The sequence below is a fragment of the Equus caballus genome, chromosome 4 (assembly GCF_041296265.1).
Source record: "Equus caballus isolate H_3958 breed thoroughbred chromosome 4, TB-T2T, whole genome shotgun sequence".
Taxonomy (NCBI): domain Eukaryota; kingdom Metazoa; phylum Chordata; class Mammalia; order Perissodactyla; family Equidae; genus Equus; species Equus caballus.
This window is the reverse complement of record NC_091687.1, coordinates 70,493,615-70,520,119: the sequence shown is the minus strand read 5'-3', so window position 1 is coordinate 70,520,119 and position 26,505 is coordinate 70,493,615. Positions and strand designations below refer to the sequence as shown.

Sequence of the window (26,505 nt, the reverse complement as noted above, 5' to 3'; positions counted from 1 at the left end):
TTGAGTCTGGTTTTGCTCACAGGAATAGAGAGGATGGCATTTTAGCCCTTCTGATGCCTAATCTTCCCGTTGCATCTAGAGACAAACTATGCAAAGAGCAACCTTTAAAAGCCACGCTGTATTTTTAGAATTTTGTGTTTTCCTTTTAGCCATAATCCTGTGAGTAATCTAGCAGCTTATCTCCTTGACAGGGAACAATGCATATAAAAAAACATAAAATGTGTACTGCCACAAGCATGGTGGAAAAGAGCCTTTTCTCCCCTGAAGCTTTCTCATTAGAGATTCTGAAGACTGCTCCCATGATGGACTTTGTGTTACTCTTATCCTCTTCCATATGGTGGGTTTTCAAAACCAAGGGGTAACTTACTATTTATAAGTTGTAGACACTCGCTCTAGTCCATTGACCACATTATGTATTATACAACAAAAGGCTTTCTACAAAGTGGACTTGTGACTCAAACTCCATCTGAAGCTTGAGAAGGTTTTTTGAATTGGTATGTTAATTACATCAAATTCACTGGATTTTCCATTGAAAAGTAAACCCAGCTTCCCAAAGCGCCCACGTGTCCCCTCCAGGGTTAGTGATTAGGCAGTCAGATCAGCCACTGAGGGGAACAGAGCTGATCGTTGGTGATGAAAATGGATTTGAGGAGAGCTGAAGTCGGTGGTGGTGGTCAAAGGTAGACTGATGAATCATGGGGATCAATTACAGGAAGACGCCAATCCAAAGGGGCCAAAGGGAGGCAGAAAAGGCATCCAAGGTAAAGGGTTATGCCACTCAGGGTAGGCTGCATTGCTACATTATGCTGCAGGAACACAAAACCCCAAAATCTCGGTGGCTTAGGACAAAAAGAGTTTATTTCTTGCTCACATTACATACCTGATGTGGGTTGTCAAAAGACTGCTCCACACAGTCACTCAGGGACACAGGCCTATGGCTACTTTGCCTTCCTATAGCTGCACCATGGGACATGTGGCCTCTTCTGTTTCTGTAACTGGGGAAGAGAGGCTGGTAGACATGGACTTTTCACTGCCTTAGGGAAGAAAAGAGACATGCCATTGCCGCTCACATTTCAGTGGCCAGAACTAATCATATGGCCCCACCTAATTGCAAAGGTTGCTAGGGAGTATAGTCTTCCATATGCCCAAAGGAGAGGAAAGCCAGATATTAGTGGGTACAAATAATGTCTACCAAAGTGTTCTAGAATCAGGACTGCAAGATGAAGGAGCAGACATGGTGGGACAGAGAACAGGGGGTGCCTACAGGGATTCCTGGAAGAGTTCATCACAGCCTCACTCTTCTCTAGGGTTAGAGCAAGTTCTAGAGGTGTCAACAGGTTTGGACAAAGTTCTTGGGAATTTTAGGGTACCTGGAAAATGTTAATTTTTAAGGGACCTTCCTATTGTATCGTTTTGATATTCCATATATTTTATAATTTTATTTCATATAAATATCACTCCCACAACCCAATTCCCCAGTAAAAATGTGTGAACTTTAATTATGAAATCTCTCATTATCTTCATCATTAAGGGAGTTTGAAAAATTGACTACTCGAAGCTTCTACAGATGCTAAAGGCTGGGCCCCAAGGGCCCCCCTAGATTCACAGTCCCTTGTGGGACTGAAAGATTAGGGATTGGTGAGGGACAGATGACTTCACGGTTTTTTTAAATTAAGGTTCCAAACCATCCTACTGCCTTCTCTCTCTCAGATGATCTTAACCAAAGTTTTAGATGCAGAAACCTTTCCATGTCTTTTATCTTCCTCCGAGTCCTGAGTAAGACGTGAGATAGCATCATTTTATCTAACTGCATTATTCTCAAGATCTCCAAGATAAATACCAGCTACCATTTTCCTAACAAAAAGGAATGCTCCCTTTATTTAATTGAGTTTTGTTTTGTTGTCTATAAAATAGGGGGAATAAAACCTGCCTCACAGAACTGTCGTGAGAATTAATGAGACGGTAGAGAGCGAGAATTTGGAGAGTGAGAGTTCAGGACTGTTCAGATGCAGATAAATATTTTACAATAGAGCTGCTTTCCTTTATTGTCCAAAACTCAGAAACTGAATCAAGATAGATACTGTAGCAAGAGATGCTAATATATGTGAGGCACTTGGCATTGTTCCTGGCACCTGGATCCCCTCCATAATATCAGAATTAGTGCCACTATTACTATTATTTTTACTGCTGTTTCTAATACCATCACTTTTTACAAAACTCGGATGGGATTTTTTTTAGATATTTGTTTTTGAGAACCAAATTCTGCTTATGATCATAGATTTTTCTCCCCAGGGATGCTTTTTACCAGAATATAAGCATATATCTTAGTTTCTAGTCTGGGGACACTGCCTGACTTCTCATCTTCTTTTCACTTCTTTTCTCTTTTTGCAGTCGTTTCTGGGAATAGTAGCTGTACTGGAAGACTCCATGCTTAGTCCGGCTTCTTTATTGACAGCTAAGCTTTCACATGGTGTAGTTACTCTCATTTTCTTTTATGAATTGCAGTGCCGGTGGCAGATATCAAAGCTGTGGTGACGGGAAAGGACTGCCCTCATATGAAAGAGAAAGGTGCCCTTAAACAAAACAAGGTATGATTTCCAAATTATTGCAAATAGTTGTGTCTGTACAATGCAGTCAGCGACTATAGTGGGCCCAGCCCTTTTTAGTAGCAATGCTTGTGTGTGTGTGCACGTGCGCGCACACGCATGCACACACGCATGCTGTTGCACATCTCTCACTTGGCTCTCTTTCTTCCTTTCCTGATTCCTTTCACATCTCGTAGCCTCATTCTTTCTCTCCCTGATCATTTGTTGAATCCCAACCATCTCTTCCATTCTCTCACTTCCTGTCTACTTCCAGCCCTAGGAATTGTCCTCTCACTACTGTCAGCTAGTCCTCTCTCAAGCTTTCTCTGCTCATCCTCATCCATTCTCTAGGCCTCTCCTAATCTCCCATTTATATTCATATTCTCCCTTCTCTTCAGTCTCTTTCATTCTTTCCTGCTGTTATCATCCCCTTAGTAGCCTGTCTGAGGTCTCAGTGAAGGCTGGGAAAGGCAGAGACCATAAGACTCAAAACATTTTAGAAAACTTTTAAGGGCCTGATATCCTTCACCATCATGGAAAGTGTGGTGAAATAGCTCAAACCCAGCTTAAAGGAGAAAATTTCCCCAAAGGTGTATATTTCTTAAATCCTCTTCGCATTGCAATCATTTTAACCCTCTCCTCCTAGTTTGCCAATTGCTATTCACCATGACAGCCCATGTTCCATAACAGAGGGTGTGGGAGGAGGCATTATCTGAAAAAATGGAAGCATTTCCTTTGCCCCAGGTTTGGAAGTCTTTGCCCTTGGAGGGCCCATTAGGGAGCCAATTCTTTCTTTATACCTCTTGGCATCTTGTGATACATAGTACCCATCCAGTAACAAAATTACCCAGATTGATCTAGGTGCTTCAGCCACCTTGATATCAAAAATATCACGTAGATCAATAGGTTGCTTCTTCACTGCTCAGTGTGAGTATCTAAGAGGAGTACCAACATTATGCACATCCTACTTATCAATCAGGGTTAACATGAATAATCTCTGCTCTGTAATTTCAAACATTATAAGGCAAAGAGGAATTCATGTCTGCATAGACTGACTCTATCTATGATTACGGAAAAGCAAAAGTACTTACAAAAGTACTGTTTAGGAAGACAGAGGAGAGTGGATACTGCCAAGGAGGCTGATAGCAAGACCTTTGCTTCTTAAGTTACATAAGTATAACTCACCTCAAATCCATGTGAACTCCTTCTTTGTCAAGCCTGCCACAACACTATCATCTAATGCACTTAATTGAAAGCATAGTGATATAAGGGCATGCCTAAGAATCTGTGGGTCATCTGTTACACAGCATTTCTCTCCTCTCCATGATGTGGGGAAACAGGGATTCTACAGCTCATCAGATTCCAGAGGAGCATTCTTAAGTCTAGCAGCATGTCCCCAACCTTCATCGTTTGCCTCCTGTGTGGCTGCCTTCCTTCAATACCACCTGATATGTAGAGCACAATCTTGAGAACACTGGCTCTGCTCAACTCCAGCTGAGGTCCCTGTGGTTATGTAACACTTGGAGCTGAGCAGGAAACAATGTGAGGAAATTGGCAGAACAAGAGTCTATAACCCAGAGAAGGTCAGGACGGGTATAGGTGGCAGTAAAGCAGTCTGCCAGGATCCAAGAATTCTGAGTAGGGACAGAGAGAATTATATAAAATAGGTGTGGTGGGACTTGTGGTTTCATCCCCAATGTGTAAAGTGCTTAGGAGTTGTCACTCCTATCCTTACAGTAAGAAGAAACTGAATAAAGTGAAAATCAGCAATTGTCTTGGGCCTAATAGAGAAGTGAGGTTGCAGGGCACACTACCATCCTGAAATCTGGAGAATTATGTGCATCTAGCAAGTCACAGCCAGAACTGCTCACCTGGAGCAGAATCCACTGGAGCCGTAAACTGTAGGATCACTTAAATGGCATTTCCGATGAATTGCTATAGGCTGACTGTGGGCTAGTGAGAGTGAGAAACTCTTGAGGATTACAGTCTTGGGAGGGGCATACTTTCATGGGCTTTACTTCCAGTAACCCTAGCATATTCTCAAAGTGAAGATCAGAGAAAGACTCCCCACCCCACATTGGCTCTGGCAGAAGAAAGGAGAGCGCAATGATGAAATTTGCCACAGCCTTCTCCATAACAAAGTGTTGTTCTCCAGATCTTTTTTTCAGCGAGGGGAAGGGAATTTCTCCCATTGCATCCCATTTTAGCCTTCCTATCTCAACTGCGGGGTTGGGGTTGGGGGAGACAGAATTAACAGTAGTCAGAGCCTTAAGGAAATGGATAGGAAACTCTGCAGCCCAGGGAAAGGGAAGAGGGCATGGGAAAAAGCTCCATCACTAGAGAAACACTTAAGAAGGTGACAGCCACAAGATATAAAACCCCTAAAACGTGGAGATTTAATTGGAAAAGTATAGAATGCTATCCCTCACCCATATCCTACCACCACACCAATGGGACTCCAAAATAATAACAGTGGATTATAGCTGAAATATCTGCAAGAGACAAACTCTCTCTGAGGAGGAGTACTTAGGGAAGCCCAAAGTCGGGAGAAGAGACAAAAACAGGGATACTAGAGGAATTAGAAACCTCCGGCACTTATAGCTACAGAAAACATTAAACATATCCCAATTCATTGCCAGATTAACATAAATCATCACTTTAAAGGTCTATGTATCTCACTTCCTATTACCTGATACAACATGTCTGGATTTCAACAAAAAAATTGCACACCTGCCAAAAAGCAAGAAAAAACAAGCTGAAGAAACAAAGCAATCATCAGAACCAGACTCCAATATGACACAGATGTCGGAATTATCAGACAGAGGATTTAAAATAACTATGATTAAAAGCGTTATAGGCTCTATTGGAAAAAGTAGACAACATGAAAGAACGTATGGGTAATGTAAGCAGAGAGATGGAAACTCCAGAAATGAATCAAAAGGAAAGGATATGAATAAAAAACTGTAACAGAAGTAAAGAATGCTTTTAATTGTCTCATCAGTAGACTTGACATAGCTGAGGAAAGGATTAATGAGCTTGAAGAGTCAATAGAAACCTCCTAAACTGAAATGCAAAGAGGGGGAAAAAAATGAAAAAAACAGAACATCAACGAACTGAGGGAAAATTGCAAAAGGAATAACGTACATATAATTGGAATACCAGAAGAAAGAGAATAGAGCTGAAGAAATGTTGAAACAATAATGGGCAAGAACTTTCCAAAAGTGATGACAAACATCAAACCACAGATCCAGGAATCTTAGAGGACACTGAGCAGGACAAATACTCAAAAACCACACCTAGGCATATCATATTCCAACTGCAGAAAACCAAAGATGAAGAGAAAATCTTGAAAGAAACAAGAATGGGAAGAACACCTTACCTATAGAAGAACAAAGATAAAAATTAAAGTGGATTTCTCATCAGAAAGTATGCAAGCAAGCAGAAAGTAGAGTGAAATATTTAGTGTTGAAAGAAAAAACCCACCAACCTAGAATTCTATAGCCAATGAAATTATCCTTCAAAAGTGGAGAAATAAAGACTTTCTCAGATAAACAAAAACAGGGAGTTCATTGCCAGCAGACCTGCTCTGTGAGAAATGTTAAAAGAGGTTCTTCAACCAGAAGGAAAATTATATAGGTGAGAAACTTAGATCTACATAAGGATGAAAGCACATCAAAGAAAGAATAAATGAAGGTAAAATAAAAATATTTATTTTTGTTATCCTTAATCCATGTAAAAGGCAACTCTTTGTTTAAAGTAATAATAGTAACAATGTGTTGGATGCTTATAGCATATGGATAAGTGAAATAAATGACAACAAAGTCACAAGGGACAGGAGGGAGGAATTGGGATAGTCAAACAGGAGAAGGTAAAAAAAAAAAAAAAGAGAGAGAGAAAGAAACAAAGAACAAATGCAACAAATAGAAAAGAGTTCCAAATATGGCAGATATTATTCTAATGATATCAGTAGTCATTTTAAATGTCAATGGTCTAAATACACCAATTAAAATACAGAGATTGTCAGAGTGGACTAAAAAGGGCCCAATTGTATGTTTTATACAAGAAACCCCCTTTAAATATAAAGATGAATATAGGTTAAAGTAATGGGATGGACAAAGATATCAAAATACATAAGGAAAAACTGATAGAACTGAAAAGGGAAATTTGCAAATCTATTATTGTACTGGAGACTTCAATACCCCTCTGTCAGTAATTGATAGATCAAGTGGGAAGAAAAATCAATAAGGAGTTTGATGACCTAAACAGCACCATCAATCAACTTGATCAAATTAACATTAATAGAAAATCCACCTGACAACAGCAGAATGCACATTCTTCTCAAGCTCACAGGAAACCTTCACCAACATAGACCAGACCAAATTCTGGGCTATAAAATACATCTTAACAAATTTAAAAGAATAGAAAACATGTTCTCAGATCACAATGGAATTAAACTAAAAATCAATAACAGAAAGATAGCTGGAAAATCTCCCCAAATATTTGGAAATTTAAGAACAGACTTCTAATAACCCATAGTTCAAAGAAGAAGTCTCAAGAGAAATGTAAAAATGTTTTAAACTAAAAAGAATGAAAATATAACTTATCAAAACGTGCATGATGAGGCAAAAGAAATGCTTAGAGGGAAATTTATAGCATTAAAAGCATATATTAGAAAAGAAGAAAAATCTAAAATTAATAAAATTTCCCCTTTATAAAACTAGAGAAGGAAGAACAATTTGATCCTAAAGCAAGCAGAAAAAAAGAAATAATAAATGTTAGAGTAGAAATCAATGAAATTGAAAACAGGAAAACAGTGGAGAAAATAAAAAAAAGTGAAACTTCATTCTTTGAAAAGATGAATAAAATTGGTAAACTTCTAGCCTGACTAACCAAGAATAAATGAGAGAGACACAAGTTACTAACATCAGAACAGATGTGGAGATGATTATCTCATTTGAGCAGACCCACAAAACAGAATAAATGACATTTTCCAACTTTCTTTTCATTGTCATGGCACTCATAGGAAATTGTATGGATGGTTGGAGGGATGGATGGATGGATGGATGGATTGATGGTGGATGAATAGATGGACGGATGATAGATAGATGATGGATGGATGATAGATGGATGGATGGGTGGATGCATAGGTGGGTGGGTGGGTGGGTGGATAAGGGGGGCCCACTGCTATAAGCACATAGATAAGACTGCAATTGAAAGCTAATTCCCAGGATTCACTGGCCCAGATGTTCCAGCCACCCCCAGGTCTTCCAGGCTGCCTTGAGGGCTGAGAGATTCAGTTGCCAGCCTGGCTCTTTCATTTGCATACGCATGAAAATTGTCTCACAATTCTTATAGTGTTCACACACCTGGTTCATCAGACAAAACATCAAAAGGCAGAAAGGAAAACCACAGTTCTAAGAATTTACTTCCTCAACCCTCCACATCTACACCCCTTCTTCCAGCACTCTGGAGGCCTGCTTCTTCCTACCTCTGGGGCTTCTAGGTAGGAAAGGGGAGACCTGCAGCTTAAAAGGAGAGTTGACCAAAATGTGTCTAGGAGGTCTGTCAGTGCAAGGTAGTGGGCAGCAACCAAGGCATGTTGCTGGCTCTTTGGACAGTTTTTCCAGCTGGAGAGTAGGTTCTGACATTTTGTGCCACAGGACTTTCAGTTAGTTTAATGGCTGAGCAAGGCTAACTGAGACATTAGCATCCTTAAGGGAGACACTTTGTTAATAGCAAAATATTGGTAACTAACAGTACTTCTCACTGATTCAGCACCTGATATGCTGGACACTGTCTAAGGCCTTGGGAACTGATCCTTTCCCTTGAGGCAGAGGCATTTGTTCATAGAGTCATTCACTCAGGCAGCATCGGAGCACCTGAGATCTGACAGCTCTGGGCACAGAGTGATGAACAGGGCAGGCATGACCCTGTCTTCCTGGAGCTTAGAGTCTAGCAAGTTTAACAGAGGTCAGCGAATTTCTGTGGAGACAAAAGGTACTGGCTTCTTCACAGGGAGATTAGGAAATTTCTGAGACTTGAAAAAAATTGCCGTGGGTGAGTGGAAATTCAATTGGAAGAATTTGATTTTTAAGGATTAAGGAACCTAAATTCAAACTCTGTAATTTATAAAGTTGATTTGTTGCTGTCTTTTTGAAAGTGGGCATTCCCAGTGCTTATCCCACTGTATTTCGAGTATAGAGTTAAACAGTCTACACGTAGTCACCAGAGGGAAGATCTGACCAGATCTCACTGATTCGAGTAGAATGTGTTTGATCTAAGAGTAGCTTCCATCTCACCATGTCCCAGAATCCAGCTTTTATTTTTCCAGTGTGATTCATGAACCTGAAATTAGAAGCTGATGTTCTAGCACCAGCTTGAAAACACTTGTCTTAACCAAAAGGCCTTTTACTTGGATTTACTTCATTCGTCATTCATTCAGTAACTGTATTGAGTATCTTCTTTATACCAGGCCTGTGCCAGATGATAGGAATCCAAAGATAAATACGACCTGGCCCCTGTCCCTGGGTGTCTAGTAGATATAAGACTTATGTATCAACATGCAATTACAATCCAAGGTTGTCTATGCCTCAGTAAATTTAAACACAGGGAGAGCCTGGGAGACTTGAGAAAGGCTCATGGAGGAAATGATGTCTGAGCTGGGTTTTGAAAAGGAATTGATAAGATGGAGAAGTGAGGGGAAGACTTTCCAGGAGGAGGAAAGAGTATGTGAAAAGGCAAAGGGGCCTTTCAAAACATGAAAGAGCATCCTCTGAGAAAAGTTGACTTCAGAGTAGAGGATTGATGGGGACCGAGAGAAGAAACTGAGTTGGAAAATGATTGGCTGATAATGCTAAGATAGATTGGGGCCAGAAAGTTATGGCTGCCTGAAGAAGGTAATATCTTCTATTATTATGTACTATTATGAATGAGTGACTTTTGTCTTCTAAAATAGAAACTCAAACTCTTAGGCATATAGATGAGAAGCAGTGTATCATAGCTATGAAATCTACTACTATTTCTATGGCCATATTTAGCACATACACATGCCAAGTTATTTCTTGTGTCTTTAATCAAAATACTTGGCCTTCAAGATGACCTAGACAGATGGTAGAGAACCAGTATAGTTAAAGTGAATGCTGTGCAAAATGGCCAAATGAGGCAAGTCATCCTAAAATAATATAAGGAATTGCAGCCAGTGCTTTATACTGAAAATACCTTGTATAAAACTCTACTTTTGTATTCAGTCAATCCGTTATTTGACCCACGGAAGACAGAAGTCCCCAAACCAAGGTGCTATTCATGCCCAGAATTTCTCTGAGCATCCCCTGACCCAGCGTGCCTCGTCACTAGTCTTGGGCCCAGAGGTTTGAGTACAGGGTCAGAGGCCCCAGGGTGGGGAAGGATCATCAGTTCTTCCTGCTTCCTCTATCCCCAGAAGTCACCCATCTGGGCCTTCCTTTACTTGATGAGGTGGGAGATGTGAATTAGCAGAACAGAGGATCAAGATAAGCTGCTCCTAGACATAATTTTTCACTGAATTAAATCCAGAGGGAATAAAAGACCTTAGGTAGTGAGTAGCAAAGCCCCAGAGCGTCAGCTGTCTAAGTGAGTGTTGTGGTGTGTGACAAGAGGTCCCTGAGGGGGACACTGCCCCAGATCCGTGACTGCTTACTCCACCACCTTCTGGCACCTCTCTCCCTCACAGACAGTTTGGACAGGTGGCAGCTTCTGGAGTGTTAGCCCAAGAGGTGCCATCTCTCCCAGCTCTGCAGCCTCCCTGCTCCAGGTGCTGAAGAGCTGCCCTCCACCAATGACTCAATGACAACAAACCAGGGACGTCAATAAAACTCATTATAAGTGATAGCAGCCTTTAACGCAGGTGTGCAGTTCAGAGAATTAATTCCTCCCACCCCTCCCAGGCAGCTGTGGTGAAATTAAAGTGGGGATTGACATTCTCACGAATTCCCCATTTCCTGCTGTATTTATCAGGAATCTAGGTCACGACAGCTCCGCTCATTCCTGTCTTCACCAGCATATGCCTTAGAAGGCAAAGCCCAAAGTTTTCAGGCCCTCTCTTTTTTCTTCCTTCTGCATGCCCCTGCAGAAGAGAAAGTGTCACAAGGACGACCACACTGACACTCTGGTCTCAAGTGACTTCAGCACCTAGTCAAGAGACTGTTTGGCTCTGATGGTATTCACGCTGGCTGTCATTGGCAAGGAGATCATTCACCATGTGACTGCCCTAAGCAAAGCAGCAGTTGTCCAGTGCCAGCCCAGAAATTCATTCATGATTTTCCCCTTTTCCTACTGACCTTTGAGGGTCCCCTAGTGCTGCTGTGATATATGGACTGGTTGTTCAAAAGCAAAGCCCACCCTCTCCTTTCTCTCTCCAATCTCTCAAGTATGAGTCAGAGTTTTTGCAATGAATGACACTAATATTAGGAAATCATCATTTATATCAATGTTCATAATTTAAGAACAACAATTTTTATGAATTTATGAGATTAGAACTTAACATTTTATTGAAAAAATGTTTTAAGGTTTTTGAAAGAAGAAAATAATCACCTATGATCCCAGCACCTTAACATAATTATTTTCATTTCACATATTTGCTTCCAGGCTCTGTCCACAAGTAGGAATTGTTCATAGTTGTGACCCATATGTAAATAATGTTCATTTCTTCTGCTTTTTTTCACTTAAGATCAGATCTTCATAATTATCATATTGAATGGCTGGCTGAGTATAATTCTCTGAGTTGCTAATTTGTTATCTCTTTAATGATTTACCCAAAGAAGGGAGGGCATTTAGTGTCTCATATTATGTGCTTACAGATAATAATGTTTATTGCTTCTGCTTGCTTTTGAATTTTTTTAGGAATAACGCAGGAGTGGGATCCCTGGTTCTTGATATGGATTGCCTTACTGAGTTTTTTAAAGGAATGACCCCAATTTATGGTACCACTGGTAGGGCCTATGTCCATTTTCATTAAAAGAACAAAGAGAGATACCAAACTTAATGGAAAAATTGTTTTTCGTTATTTGTTTTAGTGAGCACTTTTTAATGTGGTCAGTCTTCACTGGGCAGGCCTGAATGGAGGCTTAAGGAAAAAAAAATAAAAAATGAGGGGAGGGGTAGTTCTGCAGAATAGCTCCCGTTCCATGACTTGGCATTCTTTCCTTCACTTGTTTCTATTTCTGGCAGGGTGAGAAGGCCATGACAGAGTAAGATTCTGGTAGGTCTGGGCTCAGAACAAGAGCTGCCCCCTCTGAATGAGGGGACAGCTGGAGGCGAGCCAGACATAGATGAACTCCACAAGAGCCACAAATAGCCTGATGGTTGGCTGTGTCGGGAGAGGCATCCAACTAACACTGGGCCTTCGGAGTTCACTTTGGAAGAATTCAACCCACGTGAAATTCTAAAATCTGGAGGCATTGACCTCATCTTCCTGCCTCCCATCTTCTTTCTGGGGCATTCTTAGTGTGAGTTACCAGCCAAAGGCAAATCCTCTAACAGATGTTAAGGCAGAAATGATGTGGAGAGACTGATCTACCCCCCACTAAGAAAGAATGCCTCCTGTGTGAGCAGTTACTGAGAATGCAGCTTCCAGATCACAGCAGGGGCAAGAGGGGCGGTCATCAGTGGTGCCTAATACAGATACAAAGAAGGAAGGTAGGCTAGCATGTGTGCATTATAACAACACAGAGCACCAATGTGGATACCCTTGGCCCTTCCTCTCCACATTAGGAGCCATTAGGGTGTTGACATGTGCGATGACTCTTGTGTTCCAAAGTTATATCCTGCTGACTTTTCGGACCAATAGAATAATCTTGTACCCAATATTGTACAGTGCGTACAATTTGAGAAGTATATTTTAATGTACATATTAGACATGATACTGAGTGTATTGGCCAAGGTCATTCAGCTACAATGAAATGACAGTGTCACTTAGTCCTTAGTCCTCTGGGTCAGGCTCATAGTCTCCACTCAGTAGATGCTCCCCAATGAATGAACCCAGGTATTCTGACTTTGGGCCCAAGCTTCTCCTTTATACCCTGCAGCTGCTATAGAATAAAATCTAAGTTTTGTGTAGCCTTTGCTATACTGTAGTTCAAAGATCAAAGGACAGACAAGTTGCCTAAAGGTAATGGATTCACCCAGAAGCCTCATTACTTCCTACATAGTTTCCACGTTTTAGGAAGTTCATACTCCTATGGGCATCTGTCTGTTTGGAGGTGATCAAAGATGGAGCAGCCCTTAATGGTGCTGATTGGGAAAGAGCTTACCATTTTTCATGGTCTCCCTGGAAGGCTGAAGAAAGGAGAGTAGCACAGCTTTGGGATTGTGTGGCTTTGGACAACTCATTTAACCTCTCTAAGCTCCTTCCCGTAAAGGGGGAATGATAACACTTGCTACATAGACTGTCTTGAGAATTAAATGCGATGGTTCATGCAGACCTCCCCTGAATAGAGAGAAGGAAATGTGTTGTGAACCTTGAAAATCATGCTTCTTCCTCCCGGCAGCTTCATTGCTGCTTCCCTTGTCTGGATATGCGGCAGGCCCCACTCCACATTCAGTCTGCAGCCATTTGTAACTACAGAACGAATGTGCCAATTTTCCTTATGTGGCGTTTTCTCCAATCTCTTGTAGGAGGTGCTGGAACTTGCTTTCTCCATCTTGTATGACTCAAATTGCCAGCTGAACTTCATAGCTCCTGACAAGCATGAGGTAAGGGTCTCAGTGGGGTTAATTTATGAGAGAATGTCACATTTTCTCTAGAAAAACAAGCAGGAGAAAAATATTGGAAAGAAAGAAATTAAAAAAAAAAAAAGCCCACCTGAGGAAAATCATGAACAACGAAACATCTTGTTGACTTGGAATAAAATGGAAACATCTTGAAAACCTGCCAGTTATAACAGGTTCAACTTCTTACTAGCTTGATCAGTAAGTAGTTCATGGTTAAGAAAAAGAATGTACAAATGCTTCATACTCCGCAAGGGCATAATTGTGGAGGAAGAAGCGGCCCTGGTTACAGCTTTGGCTTTTATGGAATATTTAATTTTGGTCAGGATTTTCCCAAGATGAACTTGTCTCTATTCTTTAAAAGAGTTGATGGAGTAGATTTTCTTCCATGTTTCTTTAAGTTATTTTGAGAGATTTAGGGCTGTCTCTGCTGTTGGAATTTTATTTTTGAGACGCTTTTATTCCTTTTTGACATCTTGTTATATGTATAATTTGTTTCTCTTCTTGAAGCACGCTGTCAGCTATATTTAAAATATTTAGCATAAATCTAGGAAAATACATTTGTAAGATGAAGCAGCAGCTATGATTGAGTTAACTTTTCTCTTGTAAACTAGAAGCCAACATCACTTGAAACTCTTATTTTTAGATGATACCATTCAAATTTTTGTTTTGCGTGTGGTTGCATAAACAGCTTTTAGAAAGGAACATTTTAATAGAATCTGACTTTTGTTCCCTGTTTCCCCAGGAGATTTAGCTCATTTAGAAGTTATTCAGTATCTGGTTTTCACTGGTTTGAAGCTTTTGAATCAAATTGTACATCCCAAAGAGATAGGAAAGATTAGACACAAATCCTGCATTTAGAATGGTGCTTAAATATAATTCTGTTACTTGACATTTAGTTTGCAGAAGGGTATGACTTTGTCTTCATCTTCCTGAAAATAGATGCTGTGTCCTACTGTTTCTTTTTCTAAATAAAATTATGGTTGTACCTAGGCCACCATATTCAACATGTATAAAGCTGTATAGAAAACTACTTAAAATAGTAGAACTGTAGATATTATTGAAATCTATGCAGGGCTGTTTTCCCCAGTGTACGCTAATTCCAGATAACTAGCCTGGCTTACTCTGTGCCAGGCACCTTTTCATCCTTCACCTCACTTAATCCTCATATCATTCTAAAAGACACAAACTAATATTATCTCCATTTTATCAAAGAGGGAAATGAGGCACAGAGAGGTTAAGAAACTTGTCCAGGGTCAAACAAGTAGTAAGTGATGGAGCTGGGATTTAAATCGTGGCAATCTTGTTCCAGAAACCCATTCTCTTTGGCCCCTGCACTGTGTAGCTAGGAAGGGAGAAAGCAGGACCTGAATTCATAGGTTCCTGCCAATGCCCATCACTCAGCTTCAGCAATTATCAATTCATGGCCAATCTGGTTTCGTCTATACCCCACCCACACCCAGCTGCCAACCCCCGATTATTTTCAAAGCAAATCCAGATATCATATCGTTTTACTTGTAAATATTCCTGTGTGAATCTCTAAATCATGGAGTCCACTTTGAAACATAACTACAATACCATTATCACACCTAGTTTTATAACATTCAAATACCACCATACGCAGTCACTTTTCAGATTTCTCCAATTGTTGCATTTGTGTGCTTTTTCTTTTATACTTTATTCAGATCAGAATGCAAATAAGATCCATACATAACAATTGGTTAACATGTTTCTTCGGGTTCCTTGAATCTATAGGTACCCTTCTCTGTGTCTCTCTCCATCTCTCACAAGCATTTTCCTTGCAATTTATTCATTGAAAAAACCAAGTCATCTGTCTAGTAACATTGCCAATAGTCTAGATTTTGCTAATTATAATTCTGTGTATCAGTTTACCATGGCTGCTTTAACAAATTACCACAAATTTAGTGGCTTAAAACAACATAAATTTATTATCTTAAAATTCTAGAGGTCAGAAGTCTGATGAAGACTTTCCTGGGCTAAAATCAAGGTATTAAAAGGACTTAATTTCTTTTGGGAAGCTCTGGAGGAAAATCCACATCCTCGCCCTTTCCACTTCTAGAGGCCACCTACACTCCTTGGCTTCTGGCTTCCATCTATGTATAGCAATAGTGGGTTGAGTCCTCATGCTGTATCTTTCTGACCTCTTCCATAGTCAAATCCTTCTCTCTCCTGTTCTGTTTCCCGCTTTGATTTTTAAGGACCCTTGTGATTACATTGGGCCCACCTGGACAATCCCAGATACTCTCCCTTTTTTAAGGTCAGCTGATCAGCAACCTTAATATCCTTTGCTATGTGACCTAACATACAGGTTCCAGGGAGTAGGACATGGTTTTATTTGAAAAGAGGGTATTATTCTGCCTATCAGAACCTGTGCTATCATTTCACATGGTCATCTGTCTCCTGTATTTCCTATTAAGTGGTAGTTAGAGAATTAATCAAATTCAGGCTCAACTTAAAGCAGCAGTGGTGGTGTGTTCCTCCACGGTGTCTGGTTGTCTCTCATTTGGGGATATTAGCAGCCATTGATGATTATTACCTAGATCCCTGGATTCATTAGATGTTATATAAGGTTGATATGCCAGTTCTATAATTCCTTCTTCATTTATTAGTGGGATTTTTACATAAAGAGAAACTGGCTTCATCAGCTATTTGTTAACCTGAGGTTATACAATTTATATATGATAGGCACAATAAATACTTGATTCTCTCTTACCAGTTTTCAAAATAATGAGCATCTTCCAAAGGAGATTGATGAGATATTTTTGGTGTTTGAGTATTATTATGAAGTTATGGATTTAAACATAATTGTGTTTCAGTAGGTTGCAGTTATTGTCATTATCAGTGTCCAAATTATCTTATCTAGGGAAAGTAGGATCACCTTCTTGTTGACTCCTGAGTCCTACTGACATGACCCCAGATATCTTTGACAACTTTCAGGCATTCTGGTATGACAAGATATTCCAGGCTCATGTTATTCATTTCCAACCTTTTCTCTATGAAGTTTTGGTCCCTTTTGGTAGGAAACAGTATTTATCAGCCAGAATCTGGGCATTAGGTATACTTATTACAACTTGGTTGGTCAGTATTTTTAGGCCTTTTAGTGGCGAGAGCTAGGAGTTATGGGGGTTTTTTTAAAGACAAAATACATCATAAGTTCATACTGATACTTCTGACTCAGATTCAGTAGTACAGAGTTTTTATTTATTGGTAAATGTACTTTTTAATAACATTTTCTATGCCTACTGCTTTTCAAAAGAAAAGCACCATAGAAGTGTTCCTGTGGGTTAAATTAATCTGTACTAGGAAGCTAGCCAGGACTGAGAAGTCTGTGTACAAAGAGCAGCAATCCCCACTGCTTAGGGATATACAGTGAAACAGTGTCAGAGCTGGAAGGGGCCCTAGACGGCATGGAGTTCAACGGTACCCATATCGGGAGGCACATCAAAATTAGCTGGAAGCTTTTCTAAATAAAATGTCCTCACCCAAGATCTACAAGATCAGGATCTCCAGGGTAGAGCCTAGGTATCTATTTTTATCAAAGTTATTTAGGAGGAAATAAATGTTTAGATGTATTCAGAATCTAAGGTATTCATGAGGACACTAATTATTCCAGAAATCCCTTAGCACTCAACTGATGTTTAGATGGGTTAAATGCTTTGACTGAGATCACATAGCCAAGGCAGAACCACAGTTCGACAGTTGAGGGCTATCGTATTCAGACAAGGGCCTCATAATGCATCCATGGGGCACCTTTTCAGCTTAAAAAGTGGTACTGCCAATATACATCATTGTAGGTTTCCATCATATCACTATGCCTTAAGATTTGTATATGGTTTGCAGTCTTATAGTACTTTTATTTGAGATCTGATGCACACAGCCCAGGTAACCACAGTGCAAAGGACAGGCTAACTAGGATCTGAAATTGCAACTTGACCCAGTGAGGGCAAGAAATGAGGGGAATCTAGAGCACATGCTAGAAGGAATACAAGTACAACAGGAAAAGCAGAGCAATTGCTATCAAGAGGTCTTATATAGGACTAGGCCATCCTAACTTGTGAGCAGAGTATAACATCCAGAATGCAGGCAATTTTCTGAGATGCTGGTAGCAGAGGCTGGTTCTTTCACCAGGTATCACAGCTCTAATACCAGGTCATGGCAGGACTCCAGCCTCTGAGATGGAAGCTGACAGGAGTAAGGCAGGTCCTCAGATAAACAAGGCACAGTTCATTTCCTCAAGGAGCTCATAGACTACTGGAGAGGCAGAGGATATGATTAATTTTATGAGAAGGAAAGAACCAAATTCTTAGTTGGGTACTCTGAAGGGCTTTCCAAAACAGGTGATATCCCCAGGGACCACACTGCAGAGACCCGGAAGAGAGAAACCCTGGGAACTGGAGATCTGGGCAGAAGAGGTCCCCAGACAGGCAACCAAGCCACCTCGCATTAAGATCACCCAATAATTTTAGCCATTTTGTCCACCACATGTTGGCAACAGAAGGCTATCTCCTAGCTCTTTTGCTGAGAAATACAAAGGTGGAGCTACCATCGGCTCCAGGATAGGATGGGGCTGTCATTGTGAGTGCTAGGAATCATGTAGGACAGGCAGAGATTAGCTACTATACTAGCAACCAGGACTGGAGTCAGGAAAGATGCAAACTTGACCCAATGTTGAGTCCAGGATCATAGACTCACTGATGGGGCGGTAGAGATATTATGTTACACAATCCCGGAGAAGTCAAATCCTCCTGCTCTTACATAGGGCGGCATTCTTTGCACAGAAGAGTGCAGGATTGGAGTCAGATTCCACAGGTTCGAATCCTGCCCACTCCACATACTATCAAGTTACACAACTTCTCTGTGCCTCAGTTTCCTCAACTGTATCACAGAGAAGATAAAACAAATGTCAAATTCATAGAGATGTTGTGAATATTAAATATTAAATAACAATGTAGGCAAAATACTTAGCACAGAGCCTAGAACGTGCTGAGTAATCAGTAAGTGGTAGCTGTTGTTACTACTCTTATAATTGTCATCAGTAGTCATCCTTGTCACCTCCTCTCCCACCAGTACTGTATCTGGACGGATGGGCTGAATGCGCTGCTGGGGAAAGACATGATGAGCGAGCTGACGCGGAATGACTTGGACACCCTGCTCAGCATGGAGATCAAGCTCCGCCTCCTCGACCTGGAAAACATTCAGATCCCCGATGCACCCCCACCCATCCCCAAGGAGCCCAGCAACTATGACTTCGTCTATGACTGTAACTGAAGTGGCCAGGCCCAGAAGCACCCCCCTTCAAAACTGGAAAATCTAGCTAACAGGAGAGAAGAATGAAAATCGGCCCAGGGCTTGGAATCCTCTTGGGTAAAGGGAAGCTGTGGGTCAACACTTTCTTTGGCCTCACCTCTAGCCCCTGGCATCTTTCTGCCCCTACCTGGCGTTTTGCTCACTGCCCCAATCCTGTTTCTAGACTCCATTGCTTTAGGTCACTTCCCATTGCCGCAGTCTACTGGTGGGAGAAGAACAAGACCCACCACCAATAAGAGAGCCAAAGGGCCCTTCCATCCTAACCCCAACAGGCACGTCCTCCTTCCTGGAGTATGAAAGCCAGCAGCACCAGACTGCCCCCAAACCTGCCTGCCAGACGGAGGGGAGTGCACCAAGGCTTGTGTCTGGAAGAAACAGCCTCGCTACTTGAGGAGACCAAACACCACCTCCTCATTCCCATTCTCTCTAGAGTTGGCTCATACTGCCAGTTCCATGTGAATTGAAATCTGCTTTCAAATCCCCTCCCTTCTCTGTCCCAGCCTTTGCCTTGCCCTGTTCTTCTCTGGTTCCAAGAGCAACAGCAGCAGCCTCATCCTAGTTCTCGCCAGCATTGGGTCTCCCAGACACAGTCCACAGGTCCCATGCCCACTTTGCATTTGCACTGTGACCATGACCAACCTTCTTTCCTTGCCAGCTAGTCTTGGGTTTCTTTTCCCGGCCCCCGCCCAGACCTGCCTTCTTCATTTCCACACACCCTCCTAGCCCCTTAGCTGAAAGCACAAATGGTGATATCAGTCGTCATGCTACATCTTTAATGTACTAAACCTAAATGCCTCTAGGACAGGCGGTTGCTATCTAAGGATTTGGTGTTACATTCTCCTGAGGGCTTCTGCTGCAATACAGGTTCCACAGGATGGTCAAGCTGTCAGACATCCAAGTTTACATCATTGTAATTATTACAGATGTTGACAATTTGCAAGGGTTTGGGGTTGTTTTGTTTTGGTTTTTTTTGCTTTGTTTTTGTACAAAAGAGTCTAACATTTTTTGCCAAACAGATATATATTTAATGAAAAGAAGAGATACATAAATGTGTGTACTTTCCAGTTTTTTTTTAATTATTTTAATCCTAAACATCTTCCTGAGAATAACATTCCCTTAAACATGCTGTGGAATAAAATTAATTGTGATGAGTTGGGGCGCTGGTGTTTTGACTTGGTAAGTCACGTTCTTGCTGCTCAGGCATCAGCATCACCTGGGAGCTTGTTGGAAATGCAGCATTTTAGGCTTCACCCCAGACCCACAGAATCAGGTGGTTTGTGTGCATTTAAAGTTTGAGAAGCACAAGCCCAGGGGACTTGACCACTGCTAGGTCACCATAGGCTCTGTGCATCAGTGAAGAATGTTACTTCTGAGAAGACCATTTCAACTCACTGCGAAAATCAGGCACACAGTGTGAAAATATGATCTATTCGTTTTTTACTGTTGCCTACTGACCATGACTTTCTTTTTTATTTTTTCTTCCTTACCACTATATAGTTTATGGAACTAACCAAATTAAACACATCACACTTTGAGGGAGCATATTTAACAATGAAAAAGAATGCAAACCCATAGACTGGAAATAAATTAAGCCAGACCAAATAAATTTAACTATGAATTAATAAAATACAGGTCAGAGCCCAGCAAAGGATTTTTCCAAGGTCAGTTCCACAGGCAGCATATCTGGATCATAAATTCCGAGGGCTGGAAGTGATGTCATAAAGGTCCAAGCATGAAGAATTAAGCATGGCACAGCACAAGCCACTCTGGACTTGCAGCAGAGGCGTTAGATGCCTCCAGGCCACAGCTATTTACCGTCATCAAGATGTGCAATTACAGATTGACCTGGGTTGGGGTGACGTGGTTCACAGCCCTCCATAAATTGCAGGGAAAAAATCCTTTATAATTCATAGTAATTCATGGGCAATTATGCTTCCCATCAGAGCACTCACACCTGAGTGTCAATTTGACACTTCCTTAATCATTAAGCTTTGACGACATTAACACATATGTCCTTCATGGCAGGAGCATTTATTGATCTACGTATCATCATGATAAAATGGTAAATGTCAGATAAAAGAAAGCTGACAGAGTCATACCATTTTTTACTTAGGAGTTACCAGACTCCATCCATGAAAAGGGAAATTCTCTGGACCAAGATAATCTGAGGTCCTAGGAGCTCTGGATTTAAGAGATCCATCTGTCCTATGACCCTTGCTGGAAAGAACCAGCCCCTCTCTCTTCTGGCACTCCTGCTTTGGTGCATTAAGTGGATAGTAACTCTTTCCAGACTGTAAAGAGAGCTTTCTTCTACTTCTCCTTAGACCCTCCTCCCTCGGACTGGTGAGATCCTGAGAGTGGACATGATTCCTTCATTTTGTGGCAGTGTGGTGGAGGGTTACTGTACATATTTGGCTGCCTCATCTTCTCTCCCTAGACTGTCAAGTCTTCGTTCCCAGACAGCGAGCCTTCCATCTCCAGCATAGCTCCTGCTGTCACAGGTTTCTGAGCCTAGACAAATTGACCAAATCTAAGGGAGCTGTGGAGTAGGAATCCTGATTTTGTCATTAGGTCTAAGCTGCATCCTCCAGCTTTACTGAAATAAAACTGATTGCTGAATCTGAATCCACTGATATTTTCATTCCTGTCTGTTCTTATTCAGAACCTATAGGGAGAAGGATAATTAATCGACCCTCTCAAACTCAGAAGTGACTACTTTCTGTTGTTGTTGAAGAAGATTCACCCTGTGCTAACATCTGTTCCCAATCCTCGTCCTTTTTTGTGTTGAGGAGATTAGACCTGAGCTAACATCTCTACCAATCTTCCTCCAATTTTTGTATGTGGGACACTGCCACAGCATGGCTGGTGAGTGATGTAGGCCCACACCCAGGATCAGGACCCATGAACCCAGGCCACTGAAGCAGAACCCTTGGAACTTTAACCACTGAGCCACCAGGCCAGCCCAAAAGTTACTACTTTTAAGGGTAGGGAAATCTAATGGTCATTGCAAAAGAAAAAGTGCAATCCTGAATATTTCTTGAGTCTATTTGCAAATCCATTCGAAACCATTTTCTAATTATCAACTAAAGCATATCTTATCTACCTGCTCTTATAAGGAACTAAGCAATTGTCCCCAATGATATATGTGCCTTTTCGCTTTAGTTATTAAATATTTTATGATTAATGTGAACCTTTAACTTTAAGGAAATAAAATATTCATGCAATAATCAAGACGTACTTAGAGCTAGACACCAGGAATCCAAAAAGAATAAAACTTGTAAATTTAAAGCTTGTAAAAATGACAAAATTTGTAAAATCAGGAAAGTGACAATCAAGTAATTTACTCAAATATAAAATCAAGTAATTGCAGCGCAGTGTGGTAAGTGGCACTATATCAATATGTACAAAGTAGAGTACTAGAAAGGAGATTGTGCTCAACTCTTTTGAAAATGGGGTAAGAGAAAATGAGAGAGGAGTAGAAACTTGAATTCGCTCTTGAAGGAGAGAAGACATTCACCGTGCAAAAGATAGACATTCCACGTAGAGCAAAGAGTACAAACAGAGAATGGAACCTGTGACTACTCAAGAATCTGTAAGTCATTCAGTGTGGCTGGTATGTAGGATGCATGTGGTAGAGCAAGGGAAAGAATGCTGCAGAGGAAGTAAGGCACAAATCATGAAAATCCAGATAGCTCGCAAGGGACTTTCAACTGAGGGCAAAAGAGTGCACTCAAAGGAGTCATGTCAAATTTGCCATTCAGAAATATCAAAAAGATAGAACACCCACATGGGGGAAAGATTAGAGTAAGAGAAATTGAAAGCAGAGACATTGACAAGAAGATGGTCGAAATAGTCCCGAGCAAGAACCATTTGAGCCTAGACTTTGTTATACGCAATGGGAAAGGGGAGAAGAGTAAAGGTATTAAAGAGGCAGAATTAGCTGGCTTTTAAGTGATGGAGAGAGAAGAATGCAAATGACTCCTGTGTTTCTGGAATGGGTGAGTAAGCAGATAAGAGGGCTATTATCTGAAATCAGAAAGGAGGAATGGGAGATTTCAGGAAATGATAATGAGATGAGAGCCTGAGGCAGTGTGAGTTTGCTGGACTTCTCCAAACAAAGAAATAAGACCTTGGGCAAGTCATTTAACCACTGTGAGCCTCTTTCCTCATTCACAAGATGGAAATCTCGTTATTTAAGAAGACTGTTGTAGACAGGTGGCTGGAAACTGTCAGTGCTCAGTGAGTGAAGCCTCTCTCCTGGTCCCTGCTCATCCATGCCCTCCCCTTCCCTCACATCCTTCCTTTCCTTTTTGATATACAGTGGTCTGAGCGAATGATCTCTAGTATAGCTCAAACTAAATGACATATTTCAACCAATTCAGCCTGCTTTATGAGAAAGAAAAATAAGCAAGGGAGAGGAAGAAAAGAAAAATTAAAAATTTGAACATACTTCTTGAAATAAGGATTTGAGTTAACCTGCAATAAAACCACAATTTAAAATAAATTCGAAGTGGGGGAGGATATATGGTATAACCCTAGTGAAAATACAGCCATACCTAAATTTTTCTTTTAATGTAGTTATATTTTTTCTGACATTAAAATGTAAAATGATTACTTCAGTATAAGCGGGATTTTTTTTAATTCAGAAAAATAATCAGAAGACACCCAGAAGAAGGAAGGAAATAATTCTGCCAGAAACGTGGTGTAAAAATAGTTGCTACACTTGAACACTCCATTTAAATCCAGGCTTCCTAGAAGCCTGTGTAAATAAGGAAGAAAATTGGGATATACTGCTCTCCTTTTTTTCTTTTAAAGTTTTACTTCCTCATAAGAAAACATTCTTTCCCAGGCACCAAATAATTTTGGAGAAGATGTGCTGTTAAAAGCATTTATGGCCTTTGATAGACACCTCTTAGCAAGTGCTGTTTCTCTGTCATTCCGTTGTGCAGAATGAAGGGTGTTGCCCCTGCAGCTCCTGGAGGGATGAAAGCAAACAGACACCAGAGAAGGAGCCATTTGAGTGCTGGAGTGAGTTTAGGGATAAAGTGATAGAAGAATCAGAAGAAGAGTCTGGGAGTAGAGCAACCAAGGAAGGCTTGGCCAGAGAAAGAGGTTCAGGAGTGCACAGGGTGTGTCCAGGGCTAAAAGAGGTGCTGGGCAGGACAAGAGCAGGGTCCAGGAGAAGAATTCAGTGGAAGTTTTATTGGGCACACACTATGCACCATGAACAGTGCATAGGGATACAAAAATAAGTAAGAAGTGGACTCTGCCTTCGAGAAACTCATAGTGTAGAACAGGAGAGAGAGACAGATAATTGCAATCCATGACTGAAAGGACCATAATGTACAAAATCCCGAGCTAGCACACAAATCAGAGGTGACTGCCTCTGCCTGAAGGGTGAGGCCTGAGACAGAGTTGGAAGGATGAGCAGGAAGCCATCAGGTGTCAAGGGAAAGGAGGCCAAGCTCACTCCCTACTCTCCTTTGGGTCTCAGTTTGGTCATCACTTCCTTTGGAAAGCATTCCGACTTCAAGGTCAAGGTTAGGGACTCATGCTCTGTGCACCTACAGCCACCTCTAGTTACCCTGGAGTAATTATTTGAGCATTTCACTGTCTTCCTCACTAGCTATGAGCTCCATGAGAAGAGGAACCCAGGCTTACTGTTCACACCCTGCCTTTAGCCCAGTGACAGGTATTTAACTGTATTCCATCAATACTTTCTAAGTGAGCTGATGAAGGAAAGGCATTTCTGGGAGAAGTAACAGCATGAGGCATTAGAAGGAGGAAATGTGTTATGGCTGGAGCAGAGATGAGTAGGATAAAAAGAAAAGAATGAGATACACTTGGAAAGAGGGTGAAGAACCTGGAATGGCATGCCAAGAAGTTGGGAAGTGTATTCTTTGTGTGCCCAGGGGCCACCGACATAGAATATACTTGGGTGAATAGCATGACCAGATTTGCATTTTAAGATCACCCTTTCCTACTGGCAGCAGCACAAAAGACAAGTTGAGGAAGAGTGAGTCTGGAGGCAGGGAGACCAGGCCAAACTTATGTCAAAGGTGCTTCACTTTTAAGAAGGGTGAACATGTCAATCATTCAATCAAATTGTTAGGATCAAATTGAGCTCAACAGTGATTATATACAGGGTGCTGTAAAAGAGGTGAGAAACAACATCATTACAAAGGACACAAAAATAAAAGGCAAAAGGATATATTTTTAAAGCCTAACATATAAATATAAAAATAGAAATAAGACCATATCTTTCTCAGACTGCCAGAAAAAGCAAAATCTGGACAAATGTTGGTTACAAGATGTCTGCCTAAAATGAAACGAAAATACAGAGATGAGCAAGATATGCTGGCAAATACAAAGTAACCGTGGTGCGCACGGGGAGAGGAGATGGCAGAAAAGGAGCAAATAACTATAGGGCGAGTAAAATTGAAGGTAAAAAGCTATAAAAAAAAGAAGAAATTTATTTTGTAGTACCCTTTCACATTGGTACCATTTATCATGCTGCTATGACTGACAAGAATATCTAATGTCAAATAAAATTATCCTAAAATACAAAAACCAAAACTACTATATATACAAGAGAATTGATAAATGCCATACCTTAGGTTGAAACTTTAAATAATAGTATTAGGCCTTAACTAATGTGATTAACTGGATTCAGTGCATATTTCAATATATGTAATCTTAAATTAAATATGACAAATATTCATTTTTTAAATATCTTTGGAATATGTTCAAAATTAATTATATAGTTGTCCATAAAGAAAATCATTGCACCATAAGAAAGAAAGTAGTTATAAAGGATTTCTGGTTCCATGACAATACTCAAAACATCTTCTCCCCAAAATTATTTTAAGTGCAACAAAAATTTTAAATATAATGAAAACGATTTTGCTTGAGCTTGTATTAAAGACAGTGAAATCCACACGTGCCAGCAATGAAGAGAGAACTGAAATTGGAAGCACTAAACTTATGGCTGAGGCCGTGGCCTCCCCAGGGTGTTGGTGGTCTTGATGGGGTGTGGGCTTAAATGTCCAGGTGGGGCTGGAGACCAGGCCTCATGTTCATGCTAGACAAGGAGTAGAACTGAGGTCTTCCCACGAAATCCAGGATCCTGAGCGGGCTCAGTTGCAGGTTAGGTGGGGGAAAAAGTCTATCTGTTGGTACAGGACATTAATGTAAAATGTTAGCTGTATAACTGGGCTCTGAGTGGAAAAAGACTCGCCTAGAAATTCGAAGCCTTAGGCCAGTGACTCATGTGGTTCCAGGGTTCAAATTTATACTGCTCCAATAAGTCCTGGAATCCCCACTTGAGAGACTAACATGAAACATTGTCCTGGCCTGAACGGAGCTGTAATCCTGGCAAAAGTAAACCAAAAACTCCTCTGAGTGTGTCCCACAAAGGCCAAGCTACAAAGGATTTCCACAGAAAAAGCAAATGCCTTTAAAAAGTTGTGCTTACCGTCAAAAGTAACATAACACATGGAAGCAATCATGATGAGTAAGAGAAAGATTAGACGAACCAAAACTTGAGACAAATATAATAAAAATAAGAAAATAACACAAAGTAAATATATTTTTAAAGGAATTAAAACCCCAAGAACAATTTAAAAAGTACCAAAAGCAATAAAATGCGAAGAATACAGTTATTGGAAATAAGAACTCAGTGACAGCTTAAACACAGGGTAAAGACAGATATGAGAAAATTATGCAGAGAAATTAGAGATTTAAAAAATCTGTAGGTTAAGAAGTATGAAATGAGAACTCTAACAGGCGTTTCAGGAGAGAAGAGAATAATGAATTGTGAAAATGTAGTATTTTAAGAAATGCTGGCTGA

At 40.7% G+C, this 26,505-nt stretch overlaps 1 protein-coding gene across 24 annotated transcripts in view; it reads left to right on the top strand.

Annotated features, from left to right (window-relative positions):
* ELMO1 (engulfment and cell motility 1) overlaps nucleotides 1-21,281 on the top strand; it is a 523,453-nt gene extending 502,172 nt beyond the window's left edge. For all 24 annotated transcript variants that reach the window (XM_023639526.2, XM_023639522.2, XM_070264858.1 and 21 more), the window contains 3 exons: nucleotides 2,506-2,588; nucleotides 13,236-13,313; nucleotides 18,417-21,281. In XM_023639526.2, coding sequence (XP_023495294.1) covers nucleotides 2,506-2,588; nucleotides 13,236-13,313; nucleotides 18,417-18,617 — 362 coding nt within the window. In that variant the 3' untranslated portion in view covers nucleotides 18,618-21,281. The remainder of the gene's footprint in view (nucleotides 1-2,505; nucleotides 2,589-13,235; nucleotides 13,314-18,416) is intronic.
* Nucleotides 21,282-26,505: the final 5,224 nt, after the last annotated feature.